Genomic DNA, 16,568 nt, shown 5'->3' on the forward strand with positions numbered 1-16,568 from the left:
TAGTACAGATACGTAGTTATTGCATTTCTCATTTCTCTTATCTGGTGAGGGCCGAGGTGGCCTCCGCCTAGCTGACTTTTGTGTAGTCTTCGTCGGTCGTCCGTATCTACCGGGCAAGTGTTGTTCGAAGAAGAAGAAAGGGTTCGGCTAGAGAGATGCCATACCTCCATCATCACGTTGATGCCAACTCGCCGTCCATAGCTGGGCGTCCACCACACCCAACCGAGCGTGTAAGTATCGTCGATTGCTGCTGGAGGTGCAATATGACTACTGCTATTAGTGACTACTTCGTCAAGCTCGACTGAACCTCAGTCGTTCGACAGTCAGCACACGATGACGATGATGATGAATCAAAACATTTTTTTTCCTTGTTGTTGAACAAAATTCCCTCTCTTCGCTCTCCGCCGGGCTCGGCCTCAGCGCGCGCGCTGCTGAAGAAGAGACTTTGGGAAGCCGCTCGCGGTCATAACTCAGCCAGTTGTATTTCTTCCATTTGCGAGGACGGGACGAGACCTGGGTTGTTGTGGAGGGTTCCTCGGGCATTATCACACTACCACCACGAACAACAGCAGTGCAAGTACCCGAGGTTCGGCAGTTGATCCCGCGCGCGCGCGCACATACGAAGATGATCCCCAGCGATCGCGACGGCGTCTGTGTTGGTCGTTTGTAGAACTGGTTCGGGATCCTGTTCTGGGGCGTGCGCCGTGAAGAGTTGAGACTTAGTTTGAAGGGAGAACGCGGCGAATCTGGGAGGTGTTTTTTGTGTGTGCATTTTTTTGAGCTGCCTGTGTGTAATTAGACGTTAGAAGGATTGAGCAATAGTTTGGGATCGTGATTCATGGCGCGTTGAGTTGTGTGTACAAATGGTTGACCTGCTAGTTCTGGTGAACGCCATCCAGCAATGGCTGTTCGTTCCGTTGATAGTGGCCATTACGGTGCACAGTTTGTGGCGATTTGGGCGGAATGTGAAGCAATCGGCGGGGCAGTTTGTGGTTCGAGTCCAGGAAGCGTTGGATCACGAGCGACAGCGACTGATCGAGGACATCAAGGCGGACCTGCTGAAGACGCTGAACAAAGGGGCTGAATCAGGCCACCCGCAGTCGAAACAGCAGGTCGATAAGTACAAAGACAAGTGCAACTCGACGTTTGAGTTTTCACGCGGCTCCGGCCGATTAGATAGGAAAGATAAGACTAACATTGTCAATGAAATCATCTACCAAATACAGTCCGGTGGAACCGACAGCAACCGGAACTGTACCGACGACGACAAGGTCGTCGAGACCGGAGGTCGCATCGGAGAAGACTCCGCCATCCTCAAGGACGTCCACCGGCGGAACGTGGTCGCCCGGATGAAGAACCTGTTCGAATCCAACGAATCCAGCAAGTGGCACCTCAACCAGGTCGTCGACATCATCAACAAAAAGCGGATCTCCTCGACCAGCATGGAAAACCTCCGCGTCAAAAGCCTCGCAATCCCGAAAGCCTCCTCGGAACCCCCCGTCGTCCGACTACGCCGCAAGATCCGCTCCCAGCAAAGCCTGTCCGAGTCCAGCATCGCTTCCAGCATCGAGGACATTCTCGAGGCGGAACGCTTCTCCAAGCGACTCTCCCAGTACTCCATATCCGAGTACCTAGACGAATCCACCCCAACCTCCCCGCAACCCCCACCACAAGACTTCAACCGCATCTCCCAGAACCTCAAAACCCTGTCAACCTTCTCCCTGTCCGAACTACTCCTCGACGACGAACCGGACAACCTGTTCGCCGGAGTCACCCTCCGAAGGCCACGCCGCCCCGCGGTCGTCGAAACCATCGATCAGATCCTCGCCGACGAGAACCTGTCCCGGTGCTACTCGCAGTACTCGATCTCGGACCTGGTCGACGACGAAGTCGTCTTTCTCCAGGACAACCCGCCCCTCATCCAGTGTGATTCGTTCGCCTAGCGGAACGCGCGCACCCCAGAACATTCCATCATATCTAGCAAAAACAAAAAAAAAATAGTATAGATAAGATTAGTACTGCAGCGCAATCGCGAAATCGATAGAAGCAAATATCGACCCCGGCTGTGATTTATCAAAAACTCGCGCCTGCACGACGAATGCCGTCTCCTTTTTACCAACTAAGCCAGTCTAATTTATTTTTATCAAGTCAAAAAATCGAAAGCAAATCGATTAAAAGCAAAAAAAAATCTAATAAGGAAGCGCAGAACCAGAACCCCCGTTCCGGGCGCGTGGCCTTCACACACACGCAGAAAGGTCAATTCAGCGGAAACCAAGCGGAAGCCGTAGCAGCTGAAAACCGATCCGCGATCGGTACGAGGAGAGGTAATTTGAAGCCGATTTCGGTGGAATTTCGTGTGCGCGGTGGTTGGTTGTTGGGTTTATGTATGGGCGAGCATTCAGCGGTTTGTTTTGATGCGCTGTGGTTGTTTTGGGTTCGTTTTAGCAGGAACTGCTAATAAGCTTTTTTAAATATTTAAATTCAGAAGAATCACTTCACTATGAAGAATTAGAACGAATATTAGAAATAGAATTTTTTTGACATTTTTATAGCCTTCGCAAAGTTATTATTTATCTTGATAATAAATCAGTAATATATGTTGAAAAAATTTCTATACAGCTGCTGTGAAACTCTAGCATTGAATGTTAGCTCCACACAGTAAAAAAATCATGGTAATATTACATCTGGGAAGGGGTACATCCTTTATGTCAGAAAAAAATATGTAATTTTACTTCAGAAAATGTGTAATTTTGCCACTTTTCTGGTGTACACGGAGAAAAAAGCGTTCCCAAAATCGTGAACAAGCGTTCATGAAAATGGGAACCACGAACAAAGGCTTTGTTGCAGCCCGGGAGCATGTTGACAGCTCCCATACAAACTGAGCGTACCCCTTTTTGTGGGCCTAAGATGGCGTCCTTTGATATTATCTAGCCAAACATGTGAAAATGGCGAATAGTTTAAATTAATATAGTTTTAGTCTTGTTTCGGTTTAAAACGACAAAAAAGGCATTCTGGAATCATTTTCTTGAAAAACTTTTTTTTAGATACGCCACGTTAAAATGTTAGTCTTGAACAGTTGGAAGGAGCGTACCGCGAAAGCCGTCACGAAAAAAAATATTCCCATGCAAATTTTGAGTTGCGTATTTAATGGTCGGAATCCGACGAGGACACTTAGTGTTCAAATCCCATGGTACGATTTCCGAAAAAGGTACCATGGGATTTGAACTCTTTCGTGGTTCCCATTTTCATGAACGCTTGTTCACGATTTTGGGAACTCTTTTTTCTCCGTGTAATGTCACTTTTTCAATCTAAATTCAGGTTAAATTACATCATAAAAGTGGTAATATTCATCCTTCCAAAATTACAAATTCCAAATGTACACGATTTTATAGGGCACACAATCTCAGATTTAAATTCTCGATCAATAAATATATATAATTTAAATTCTTATCAATCTCTCTTATTTTTTATTTTATTTTTCCTCAGTAGTTTCCTCACTGAGGAAAAGCTATAAAATCACTCGAAATCTGAACTTCAATAATAAGCTAATAAGATTTTGCAGCAAATGTTTGTTAGAGGTCATGTAAACACGATGTTTTTCCCTCCAATTTCTCAGTACTGGCTTAACTGGTTTTGTCCGGATTCGTTCGATTCCGTCCGATAAGTCCGTAATGAAAATAATAATTTTCAGTCATTGAAATCGAACCCTGGTGACGAGTTTGCTTGTTAACTCGGTTTGCTTTTGAACCTTCATTCGTGTTTGGCCTTGAACACTGTTCTGTTTGATACAGTGTTCGTCGGGTTCGCCGAACAATTATTTGAACCCGTGTTTGAACATTTGTCTTAAACAAAAGTTTTAAGCAATACACGAGGTTTGATTTAGCTTTGATAAGTTATTTTATTAAAATCCATCTCATTTTACAGATTGAAAAATGTTTTTAGCCGAGAAAACCGTGCAAACCAAACAATTGTTGTCACCAGAGTTCAAACCCAAAGTCACCAAAGTTTGAAACTCAACGTGAACTTGGGTTTGTGTTCGAACATCCGCACAAAAGAGAATCGGAAAAGAGTTGCTGTTTGGACGCGAATGAGAAAATTTTGACAGAAGTTCAAACAATGAACGGTTCGGCCAATGACTGATAATTTTTTATAAAGTCCTTTTTATGTTCTGAAGAAAAACTATTTCTGTTCACACAAAAAGGGTAAATAATCTTTTTTTATGTTATATACATAGAAAAAAAATTTATTTGTCATTGAAATCATGAATAACATGTCAACTCGGTTGATATAAACTTATGATTCGATGTAATCGACTGTATCACACTTAAAATCGTGTTTTTTACGCATGATTTGTTGAAAATTTACATCAAATTTAAATGATTAATGACGTGCAAAAGTGTTACGTTATTAATGATGTAACATTCAGAATTATTTTTTTATGTCTAACAAAATGCTTTTTTAAATCAAAGTTCGCACAATTTTTCTGCGTGCACTTAATTGTTCATTTTTTTCTGTTGGTTTTAGGCCTATTTCAAGTTGTTTATCTTTAACATTTGTAGTAAGCTTTCATGTTGCAAGACAATGCTTTAAAACCTGTTTTTTTTTGTTTTTTTTTTTGTTTGAGGAGCAATTGGACCACGTAATGGACGTAAAAATCACCGATTACATATTTATTTAGACTCAAAATAAATACAAGTGGTCTACAAAATTTAAAAAAAAAACCTTAAAAATCTCGAAATTCCTGAAAATTTAATTTTTTGGACGTATTTGATTCATACTGTGGGCCTTGCAAAGTTTCAGAAAGGCCAAAGCTTACGATTTAAATCCGTTTAAAAAGTTAGTCGTAAATTTTGAATAATGTAATTTTTTCATAGGATCGTTTTTATCGAATTTTTAGAAAATGTTCTGCAAAACATATTGTATTTTTTTCTGCAGTGATATTCATAGATTTTTTTAAAAGTATTTTTTAATACTAAATTTCAAACCTATTTATCAAAATTTCGAAGCAAAAGGTGGTCCCGAAATAAAAAACATTGCATAAAGTCTTAAAGATCCATATTTTATTGAATTATAAAAACAAACATTCTATAATGTATTTTTAATATTTTAAAACCAATTGTACAGAGTTTAAATCAAAAATTAATTTTTCAGCGGTATTTTTTTGACTCCTGACTTTTTGGGAAATTTTGTTTAAAAACTTTGAATTTTTTCAAATAATGAAAAAATATTAGTTTTTGCAACAAGTTGCGAAAAGAGCAACGAGTTGCTTACAACATTTTTTGCAATTCCGAAAAACGCTTTATGAATGGAATTTTATGTCAAACATTCATGTGTTAAGTAAATTCACCGTTCAAAACAAAACAATATTGAAAACTTTTCAGCACCCATTTTAGTGCTAAAAAGGAGGACTTTTCAGCACTGGTATTAAAAGGTATTGATTTTCAAATCTGTTATTTTTGGTAGTTAAAAGTAGGCCGTTTCGTTTCCCCAGAAGGACAGGAAAACTTGACAGTTTCACAGCAGGATTGTTGCTCATTTTTTGCAGAGTTTGGTTAAAATTAATTACAAATCTACATTTTTTTTGAATGAATTTTTTTATCAATTTTTTTTCTTTGTGGAAACTTTGAGGTGCAACTTTGTGGAAACTATGCATTTCCATGAATAAATTAATTGACTAATTGTCAAGCGTGGTAAATGAATAACCCAACAATATTATCGCTGGTTCAACCGAATCCGATCAGTACTAAACTGCGCGATCAAGTTGTGGCTTCTTGCGTCGACTGAATCACTTCTTTGAACTTCCAAAGATCAATTGATTAAATTAAGTCCTTAAAAATTCCCATGAATCGCTTTACGTGCACATATATTCTAATATCCGCAGAACAAGAACAGACCATCCAACCAAAAAAAGGTCACCCCAATTAGCCTCTTCTTCCCTCTTGTGCAGCAAACCATCTTCTGTTTTCCTGATGTTCGTACAAATTTGACTTGACTTGACTTGCAGAAGTCGTCGTCGCATGACTCAATCACTTGCGCGACTTAATTGAGTGTGAGTGACTCCCCACCAGCCAGCCAGCTTTGATTGGCCACCGGCCGTAATTGCTTGGATTCGAATCAATTTTTGTTTTCAAACAGCCATCAATGAGCGTTTTTTCCTCGACCCCCCCTCTTGCACTTTTGTGCCGTGTAAGCAATTTTTGTATCTGGATAACGGCAAACATCAGCGCTTGTGGTGGGGCCTCCGCCGGGGCGCGACGGGGTTATCAAATTATTATTATTACTCATTAAACCGAAACCATCATCATTCTCACTTTGGTTAAAATTTGCTGTTTGGCCACAGCTTCTTCCCTGTCCATCAGAAAAAAAAATACCCAAAGTTGAACCGCAAGGCAATTGACCGGCGCGCCACGCCGGTTTCACTTTCATTAGCTACTGACTAGCTCTTTTCGTGTCTTTTTTTTTCGGTTCGTGTGATGATTTTAATTTAATCAACTTTTCAACTTGCTTCTTTTTCTTTCCAGAATGCCATCCTGGTGGCCAAATCGCTCGAGAGTCCAGTTAAGAACAGCACGGCGCGCCCGTTCAGTCGGCCCGCGGACCTCGAGGGCGGCAACATTTCCGACCGGCTCGGAAAGATCAAAACGTCCTCGGAGAACTGGAAGAATCGTGTCGGTAAGTTAAATTTGGGGAAATTTAACAGATAAACCAAACAAACACTTATATTTAACAGATTTTTTCAATGGGAACTTATGTTTATTTTTAAATATGTCAAAGTGGTTTGAAAATTCCTTTAAAAGCTACAGATTTTTGAATAATTACCAAAAAAAAAATAACCAAAATTCAAAGACGTACTATGTATAAAGTGTTTAATTTGTTCGAGGTTCCCATTTTCATGAACTCGCGCCTATAATTATTTTGCAAAATAATCGATTAATTCAGTGGAAATGGTGGAAATAGGATCGATACATACGAGCATTTCCCCTATTTTTCCTGTCCTTTTGAAGGAACATATTACGATATTATCGGCCTAAATTTTATTACGAATTACTTTCTAGTTTTAGATTTTGTATTTTCTTATTCAGGCCGTTGTAAATATATTTAAAAGTTTATGTCGCAAAATTCAAAATTGGTCTAAAAAATCAGGGGCAAAAAAATATTGTTTTTAAAAAACTTCTAAATTTCCATGAAAATAGAAGTAAAACAATCTAAAATGCATTTTTCTGCAATGACAATCATATTTAGCGTTTTCTGGCTTGTTTAAAAATGTTTTAAATTGTTATGAAATTTCGATGTACAGCACCAAAAAATGATTTTTTTTTTGTTATTAATATCGATATTTTATAAACTTATGATTGCAAAACAACTTGACAGGTGTAAAATGCATTTGAAAACAATTTTTCATTATAATGTTAAAACCATGGTTCGTAATTTCAATTTTTATACTTTTTTTCCTGTCATCATTTTCTGATGAATATTACCATCATTTTTTTCTGCGTTACTTTTAACGTCAAATTCGAGTTCTACAACTACATTTTAGTCAAATTTGAATATTAAATAAATTTAAAAAAATCATGATTCAATTATCTGAACTGAAATTCTCCCGAGACCATCGGATAATCAAGTCTGGACTGTAGTGCAAAAAAAAACTTTTTGAAAACAACATTCTGAAAATTTTAGAAAAAAGACTAACATTTAAAATCGGTTAGAATTTAAATATTACGATGATTTTTTTGGTCCTAAACTCTGAAAGTTATCATTCCCGGTCGACCATTGTTGTTTTAGAAAAACATTAAAATATTGTCTCAGAATGCATCGTTCAAAAATGGTTCTTCTTTATTATGTTACACACAGTATAAAAATGTGGAAATTTGGAAGGTAGAATATTACCTCTTTTATGATGTAGTTTAACATCAATATAATCTGGGTGCTGAATAGTGGTTCGCAAAACTGCCTCAATTTTGAACTGTCAAAGTGGAACCAATTTACTGTTCACCAAAAGTAGAGAGCAGGGATAGAATAATCGCAAAAAAAACAATTTCGCTTACGAACTTTATTCAGCCGCGAAAGAGAGAGGAGGCAAATCACGGAAAAGAAAATCGCTCCCGAACTTCTCAAAGAAAATCAATCTACTGAAGATTTTTTGTTAATTTCCTTGTCAACACCACTAAAAAATATTTATTTCACTTTGTTTACACATATTGCCCATCTACAAAAGTTGGCAGGTCATATTTCGAAGTGTGACGTTACACTTGCTAGTGTAGTAGTGAAAAAGATATTCCGCCGAATAATCGAGATTATGATTTTTTTTTTATTCCTTTTACCGATCTTTTGTGCGCGAAGAGAAGAGCCTTCCCTTCTGTCTTTTTTCTCTAGATGAGCGTCCAATGATTTTCTTTTGATGATGATTATTCCATCGCCGGTATCTTTATGAGGGGCCTTCCCTATCACCAAAGAAGTAAAAAAAACCTTTTTTAAATTTAAAAAAAAAATTGGGGCAAATTCCGCAACTTTTCAGCAATAGAGAAGCACAAACTCAAATTTCGCACCAAGTTATGATTTTTTAAATGTTTTTTTTCGGAAAAAATAGAAAGCTTACTCAATTAATTTTATCCTTACTTTTGAATGTAAAATTAAATTTGAAATCTACAATACTGTACATTTTTTTCTCAAAAAGTACGTCGTTTTCAAGATAAAGTTTTTTAGCCGAAACATGTTTTTCAATTTTAAAGATATTGTCTATTCCTTAAAATATTTTTTTCGGAATGTTCAGAAAATTTCCTTCAAAATTATCTATGAATCATTGGGGTTTGGACTTCTTGTTGCTGAGACACAGCGGATAAAAAATAAGAAAATTGGAAAATTGTTGGAAAATTTAAGTTTTGAAAGTCTTACCCATACAGCCACCATTTTCAAGTGCCAATATGTCAGCTAATGGTCAAATATTCAATGTTAACATTTGTGAAATTTTCTGATCTCTTCCAATAATTCAATAAAACGCCAAACAAACATTTTTTTTTTCAAAAAAAAATTCAAATGAAGTAACAGACAACGTCAAACTTAAATTTGTGATCTCCTCGAAAAAAAAAATATTTTGAAATTTCAAATTCGAAAACAAACTTTGTAAAGGGCCAAATATTCAATATTACTTTGAAATATTAAGGAGCTATTAGACTATTTTTTGTATTTGACGTTTCTGCTAACAAATGCAGGCAAAAAAAACAGAGCGGGCCAAACTGTCAAAAAGTTTGTTTGTTGGTCGTAGTCTAATACTTCCTTGAGCCTCGAATCCAAAATCTTAAAAAAAATTTAAGGGTCAGAAAATGTTATATTTTTTTTTATTTCTTTACATTGAAAAATGAACTATTAGTTGCTGAGACTAGCATAGAATTGGCACTAGAAGGTAGGGTACTGTTTGAGCAAGACTTTGAAAACTTCAATTTTCCTGTTTATTTTCCTTCTATGCTTCGTACTTTTTGATGTATAATTCGATTTTAAACTGTAGTCAAACAGTAAAGAGAAGTGCAGTGCTTCGGTGGACGCGCAGTCCTGTTTTTTCGTGATAATTTTCGTCTCTTTTGTGTCGCTCTTTGTGTGCATGAGGTGATTGGGCATAATAATTGAATAATGCCATCAGAAGTGCAGTGCTTCGGTGGACGCGCAGTCCTGTTTTTTCGGGATAATTTTCGTCTCTTTTGTGTCGCTCTTTGTGTGCATGGGGTGATTGGTTTGATGTGATTAGGTTTTATTTATTTTTTTTATGTTGTTTTCTTTCTCTTCATTTCCGCAGTCTGATTTGCGATGCCTTTCCGTCGGTTCGCAGTGTTTTTTCGCGTTCGTCGTCGGTGTGTTTTTCGTTTTTTTTCGCGTGCGTGTATGTGTGTTAAGGTGCGGGTGGCTCTGGTTGTCATCGATGACAATTGAGCCAGTCTGATTTGCGATGCCCTTCCGTCGGGTCGCAAGGTTTTTTTTTTTCGCGTTCGTCGTCGGTGTGCAACAACAACAACAAAACCTTATCATACAATTTCAGCTCGATAAACATCGTAACTCGTCGTTCGCTTCGTTAATCAGTACTCTACTAAACATAAATCATGTAAAACTCATAAAAACAGCTCAATCAAAAAGTACACTGTTAAATTCTTCATCATTTAATTACAAATAATTTTGGTTCTATCTTTCCACAGCCGGCTGTCTAAGATTAAACCATTTCAATTAAAAGTCAACAGCCGATAAACGGGAAATGTCTCATCCGCAACATCCGATTGCTTGCCTTGAGAATAAAATATAATACCTTTCAACAAACACTATGATTTTGGGTCGCATCATCATCTTCTATGATGAATCCTGACCAAACACCCTATCCTACTAACAAGTTTTCAGGTTCCCGGCGCTCGTGGGGTGTAAGCACAGAGTAAATCAGCTGCCCTAGTAGCAACCTGCGCTAACTAACATTCCCGTCCCTTAAAATCGAGATCTACAAACTGACATGGCGGGCGCCGTTGGTGGCCAATGACTGTTACCTATTCGCAACTGATCTAGCTTTAGCAATCATGGTGTTTTATCTTTTCAGCGCATTCATACATGCTGTTGATAAGGGAAACACCACTAGATCGTCGAAGCATATAATCAGTAGTGCTGAAAGGATATTACGGTTCTGTTCAGCAACGGAGGGGCAACCATGGGTGATCTCTCATGCTCATGCTCATGCTTTAAACTGTAGTCAAACAGTAAAATAAAAATGTTGGTGAGATTTAAATTTGCTCTATTTTTTTTAAAAACATTGACTTTTGGCCAAAGTTTGGAGTTCTAGCCATCGAACATTTGAGAAAGATTTATGAAAACTTAAATAATCCCGTATTTACGGTGTCATGTCATGACCTAAAAGCCTGTGAAGGAGGTTTTTTTAAATACATCTATAAAATTTACAATTTGATCGCTATTTGGTTTGTTATTTTCAATTTTAATTGAGAATATAACCACAGAGTTACGCTGTGATATAACATTGATCGCAGGTGATCAGCATATTTTTCAGCAAACTGCATTCTTGATCTTTTTAGAGCAAAACAATGAGTTGATGCAGTATTTAGTGCTGCATGAGTGCCTCCATCACCGTGTGCGCATTCAACCTCAAAATTGCACCAAGAAAACCGTCTCATCATTGCAACTTTTTTCAACCCCCAACATCTTTTTGCTCCACTTGCAGAACTCTCGGATGCCACCAACTTTACCGTGGCGGGCCGGATGGCCGCGGCCCGCACGCCCAAGTTGCCGTTCATCAAATCCGACACGAAGCAGTCGCCACCGATGAGCGTGTTCCGCAGTGTGAACCCGCCGCCCCAGCTGGGCCTGGCCAAGAGTCCGTCGATGATGGTGTCGACGGCCTACGGAGGAGGAGGAGGAGGTGCCCACCATAATCAGAACGGTGCCGTGGCCGCGCTGGCCGCCGTCGGCCAGCAACTTTCTAGTCAACTCAGTCAGCAACAACAGCACATCAACAGCAGATCGCACGTGGGAGTGGACAGCATGATGAAGCGTAGCATAAGTGTCCCCGGTGGTGGCAGCGGGGTTCACGGGGAAGCCGGTGGGGACCTCAAGTCCCACGCTGCCGGCGGTTCCAAGGTTTCAATTCCAAAGCTGGACGACGAAAGCTTTGGCAACTTTTTCACCAAAGTCGAGCAAACCGTATCAGCTACTGGTGGCAGCATGACCATGACCAAGAGCAGCAGCAGTAGCCTGACCACGACCGGGTCGTTGGCGGAGGTCGCCATCGGAGACTTCGACACGCTCAAGCTGGACAGTTCCCAGCCGCGGCTCACGCAGAAGAAGGTCGTGCAGGGTCCGCGCCGGAGGCAGGGCCCGGCCTCGCGGAATCCGCTCAAGACGTTGGCGGCCCGCGACGACCTGCAGACCGAGTACACCGAGATCAAAACAGGTATCGCCGATAAAGAGTTGAAAAGACTCAAGCTAGAATCAAGTAAGTGTGTGTCGCTGTTCCCCGTTTCTCACCAACATCCCTTTCCTCCTTGATACAATCTTTTTTTGCCTGTTTCGTGCTGTTGCTGAAACTCTTTCCCTCCCAAATTCCCCCTCCAAAGTTCTAACCGCATTCTCCCCGTGAACTCACGCCCATGTCTTGTGCTTTTTCTTCTTCTTCTGTGCCTGCTCTCTTCGCAACTCCTTAGTCGCCAAAACAAGCAACCTGGCCATCGAAGCCCTCGCGGGTCTCGCCTCCGTCGAGGACTTCAAGTCGGTGTCGCTCAAGTCGAGCTCGCTGCCGCTGAACCAGAGCTTCGTCCCGTACCGGCCGTTGATGCTGCTGCAGGTTAAGGGCCGCCGGCACGTGCAGAGCCGGCTGGTGGAACCGGTGGCGCGGTCAATCAACCGTGGCGACTGCTTCGTGCTGGTCACGCCGGAGCGGTTGTTTGTGTGGAACGGCGCGTTGGCGAACGTGATCGAGCGATCGCGCGCGAAGGAGATTTGCGACGTGATTCTGCGGGATAAGGACCTTGGGTGTGGTGCTGCGGCGGTGGTCGTTATCAACGATGGGAAGTTTGGAGGAGCGAGTGAGCGACAGCAGCGGGAGTTTTGGAAGCTGCTGGGAAGGGGACAGGAGGATGAGGGTGCTGGCGTTTGCGAGGCGGGTCATGCGGATGAGGATGAGCTGGTGGAGAGTTGTCTGATCGAGACGACCAAGGTGTACGAGTTTGAGGACGATACGTTGGTGCCGCTGGAGGAGTATTGGGGAGCGGCACCGAAGATCGCCATGTTGGACGCGCGGAAGATCTTGGTGTTTGATTTCGGCAGCGAGCTGTACATCTGGAATGGGAAGAACGCCGGTAGTGAGGCAAAGCGGGCGGCGATCAAGCTGGCGCAGGAGATGTTTATGCAAGAGTACAGCTACGACATGTGCCAGCTGAGTCCGGTGAACTTTGCCGAGGTCAGTGGCGATCGCCAGCGCGATGTTAGGAGGGTGGCGAAGGCTGGAAGCGTGCGACCAGAGTGGTGCTTGATCGCGAAGGTAACGCAGCACATGGAGACGATCCTGTTCCGACAGAAGTTCCTCGACTGGCCGGACATTACGGTGCAGCTGAAGGATGACGGGTATCCTCTTGGGGGAGACAGTCCGATCTTGGAGATCAAACCCGTTGATGGGGAAGCCTTGTTCCGCGGTGAACCATACGTGGAGCCGAACCTGGTGCTGGAAAACTCCAGCTTGGGTCGAGGTAACTTTTACTACGACACGGACACGATGCGTCACTTTGACGTGTTGACCAAATCGGTGACCCAGTGGGAGATCGACGAGTACGAGTACAAGGAGATCAACGGATCGTCCAGTGGGCACTTTTACTCCGACGAGAGTTACACCGTCCGCTGGATGTACCAGGTCAGCGTGACCGTACGGGAACTCAGCGGCAAGGTCTCGAACCGCAGCACGGTCGTTGGCCGCGATCGGTGCGCCTATTTCTGCTGGCACGGAAAGGACGCTCCGGCTAACGAAAAGGGTGCGGCCGCGCTGCTAACCATCGAGCTGGACAAAGAAAAGGGCTCCCAAGTGCGTGTCGCCCAAGGCCAAGAATCGTCCGCATTTATCCGTCTCTTCAAGATCATGTTCATCCACAAGAGCAAAAAGACGCCGCGGAACGCGTGGCGACTCTACATCATCACCGGCAACTACCCGGAAGAAACGGTCTGCACCGAGGTGACCTGCAACGCCCGCCAACTTCGCTCCCGCGCCTCCATGATCCTCATCCACGGCGAAAAAGGTCGCGCCCTCCTTTGGAACGGCTGCAAAGCCCTTCGCCACTCCCTCGAAGTCGGCCAAAACGTCCTCAACGCCATCATCCAAAACCGCTACAGCGAACTGTTCGACGAAACGCTCCCCTCCCTAACCAGCGCCACCCTCAGCGAAGGCCACGAAACCCACGAATTCTTCGAAGCCATCGACGGCAGCGAGAACCGTCACCAGTACCACTCGCTCCTAACCTCCCACCAAACCTTCCACTACACCCCCAGACTCTTCCACCTCACCAGCATCAACAACGGCAACTTCGAGGCCACCGAACTCCAGTACAACCTCCGCTCCAAAGACCTCCCCTCCCCGTACCCCTTCCGTCAGGACGATCTCTACACCGCCCGCCAACCCACCATCTTCCTCATCGACAACGGGCACGTCCTCTGGCTCTGGCAGGGCTGGTGGCCAACCACCGGTGAAGAAGGCAGTGCCAGCGGCAGCACCACCGGCAGTGGAAGCGACTCCGAAGACAGCAGTGCCCAACCCAGCAGCTTCGATAGCAATCGCTCGGGCGAAAACCGCTGGCAGTCGGAACGGCGCGTCGCCATGGAAACGGCCGTCGCCTACTGGAAGGCCAAGCAGGCCCAAAATGGCGCCGGCCCGAAAAAGATCACCAACGGTAACAAAACCGAGGTGGAGGTGGACGAAAATGGCAACGGAAATGCCGGAGGAACGTCGTCGGATGACGATGAAAACTGTGATAAGACAACGAGAAATGGGGGTGCTGATAAGGGAGAGGAAGAAGAAGAGAATGGTCAGCAACAGCAGTCGGCGTTGGATGAGATCAACGGGTACGTGGTTTGGGCGGGGCTGGAACCGCTGGAGTTTATCGCCATGTTCCCGGACTGGGAGCAGCGAGACGACGTCGCCGAGATTAGTGTGCAGGTAGGTGTGGGCGAATGGGGAAAATTTGGGAATGATTTGTTATATTTTTGATGTTGAAAAGGTTGTTTGAGCTGAGGGTGACCCGCGATGTTGGGAGCGTTCTTTTATTACGTAACGCAAAAAATCGGATTTTTAGACCCCTCGTAACAAAATTTCCATACAAATTTTAAAAAAATTGTATGGAGCGTAAGTTTGATTTTAGCGAAATATTTGCAGTTTTTCGATTTTTAAAAATAGTGACCATAAGTGACCATGTCTGAAAATATTTTATTTGAACAGTTCAGAAAATTTGCTATAAAATTGCCCAAGAGACATTAAAGATTGGACCACGGGTTGCTGATATACAGCCGCTTGAGGGAAAACAAACAGGAAAATTAAAGTTTTTTAAGTCTCACCAAAACAACCCACCATTTTCTAATGTCGATATTTCAGCAACTAATGGTCCGACTTTCAATGTTAAAACATGAAATTGTTTTTTTTTTTTTGATCAAAACTTTTCTTTTCGATTGGAAATTTAATTTTACATTAAAAAATTTCTTCAAATTTGTTATTGCATAAAATTTTAATTTTTTTCAAAAATCACTGTTTTTCAAAAAATCATAACTCGGCGGCAGATTTTTTGCCCATATTTCTCTATGGTTTAAAAGTTGTGGGTTTTTGTCCCCTAAAACATGTCAAAAAATCTCGAAAATCAAAAAATACGTATTATGGAAAATTGAGTTTATGTTAAAAAAAAACGTTGATTAAAAAATCTGCATTTTTTCAGTGTACCTATTTTTTCTTTATAGTCCTCAACAATACCTACAACTTTGCCGAAGACACCAAATTGATCAGAAAATTCACTCAAAAGTTACAGCTGTTTGAATATGTACGTACCATTTTTGTATGGACAGCAGCACAAAATTGTATGGAGACTTGTATGGGTGAACCAATGACACAAAATAGCTTAATTGGTCATAGGGAAGGCCCCCACAAAGTTTGAGACAAATCAAAAAAATACAAATAAAATCCATTTCCGGTTTTGGTAGAGAATTTCTCACATTCATCTTGCTCTTTTCACTGGACCAAAGAATCCAATTCTTCCCCCGGAATCCTGGTACCGGTCACATAGTAAACCAGAATTGTCAGAATTTGTTTATTCAAAATATAAAAATTAAAAATATGAAAATTAACATTTGAAAAAATTCTGAATTTTTAAATTTCCAACAATTTAAAAATCTTAATATCCAAAATAAAAAAAAATAAAAAAATAAAATCTAAATTCTTTAATTTTTTTTACTTTTAAAAACACTTTTACGTGGTGTGGGGTAAGCATGCATCTTTTTTACTGGACCAAAGAATCTAATTCGTCCCCCGGAATCCTGGGACCGGCCGCATAGTATGTCAGAATTGTCAAAAAGTCAGAATTAAATTTTGAATTTGTTTTACTAGTTGTTGATATCGTGAAATATTCAGAAATAAAAATATAAGATTTCAAAAATGTTAAAACACCGATTTAATTTTTTTTTTCTAATTTTCATGACTTCAAAAATTGAAGTATCAAAAATTCAAAAAAATCAAAAACTCTTTAATTTGTTAGTTCCGTGATTTGATTAGTGCAACCAATCGAGGACTTCAAATCTAGAGTAAAGTTTCAAAACAACATTTGAGTAATAGGTTTCCTATGTAAATAGGACCTTTTGAAAAAATAATCTAATAACAAAACAAGTACACACTGTATTTAAATTGTTCAAGTCTCTAGAATTGATATTTCTGATTTAATTTTTTAAGAATTTGAAACGACGCGACGCGGTATTTTTATTGTAAAATTTTGGCAAGGACTTCGGGGTTTTCAAGTTCTCATTTTTTGAATTTAGAATTTGTGGATCGTTTTTTGATTTTTTTCTAAATGTTT

General features: G+C 41.4%; 1 protein-coding gene across 15 annotated transcripts in view; it reads left to right on the forward strand.

Moving 5' to 3' along the window:
- Positions 1-16,568, forward strand: part of LOC120413442 (supervillin) — a 536,783-nt gene that overhangs the window by 516,436 nt on the left and 3,779 nt on the right. For 11 of the 15 annotated variants that reach the window (XM_052709426.1, XM_052709435.1, XM_052709432.1 and 8 more), the window contains 3 exons: positions 6,522-6,672; positions 11,201-11,971; positions 12,180-14,674. In XM_052709426.1, coding sequence (XP_052565386.1) covers positions 6,522-6,672; positions 11,201-11,971; positions 12,180-14,674 — 3,417 coding nt within the window. Of the gene's footprint in view, positions 1-77; positions 231-1,941; positions 2,325-6,521; positions 6,673-11,200; positions 11,972-12,179; positions 14,675-16,568 lie in introns of those variants that run through there. The other 4 variants (XM_039590723.2, XM_039590724.2, XM_052709430.1 and 1 more) reach the window with 4 other exon arrangements.

This window comes from Culex pipiens, chromosome 3 (genome assembly GCF_016801865.2).
Source record: "Culex pipiens pallens isolate TS chromosome 3, TS_CPP_V2, whole genome shotgun sequence".
Taxonomy (NCBI): domain Eukaryota; kingdom Metazoa; phylum Arthropoda; class Insecta; order Diptera; family Culicidae; genus Culex; species Culex pipiens.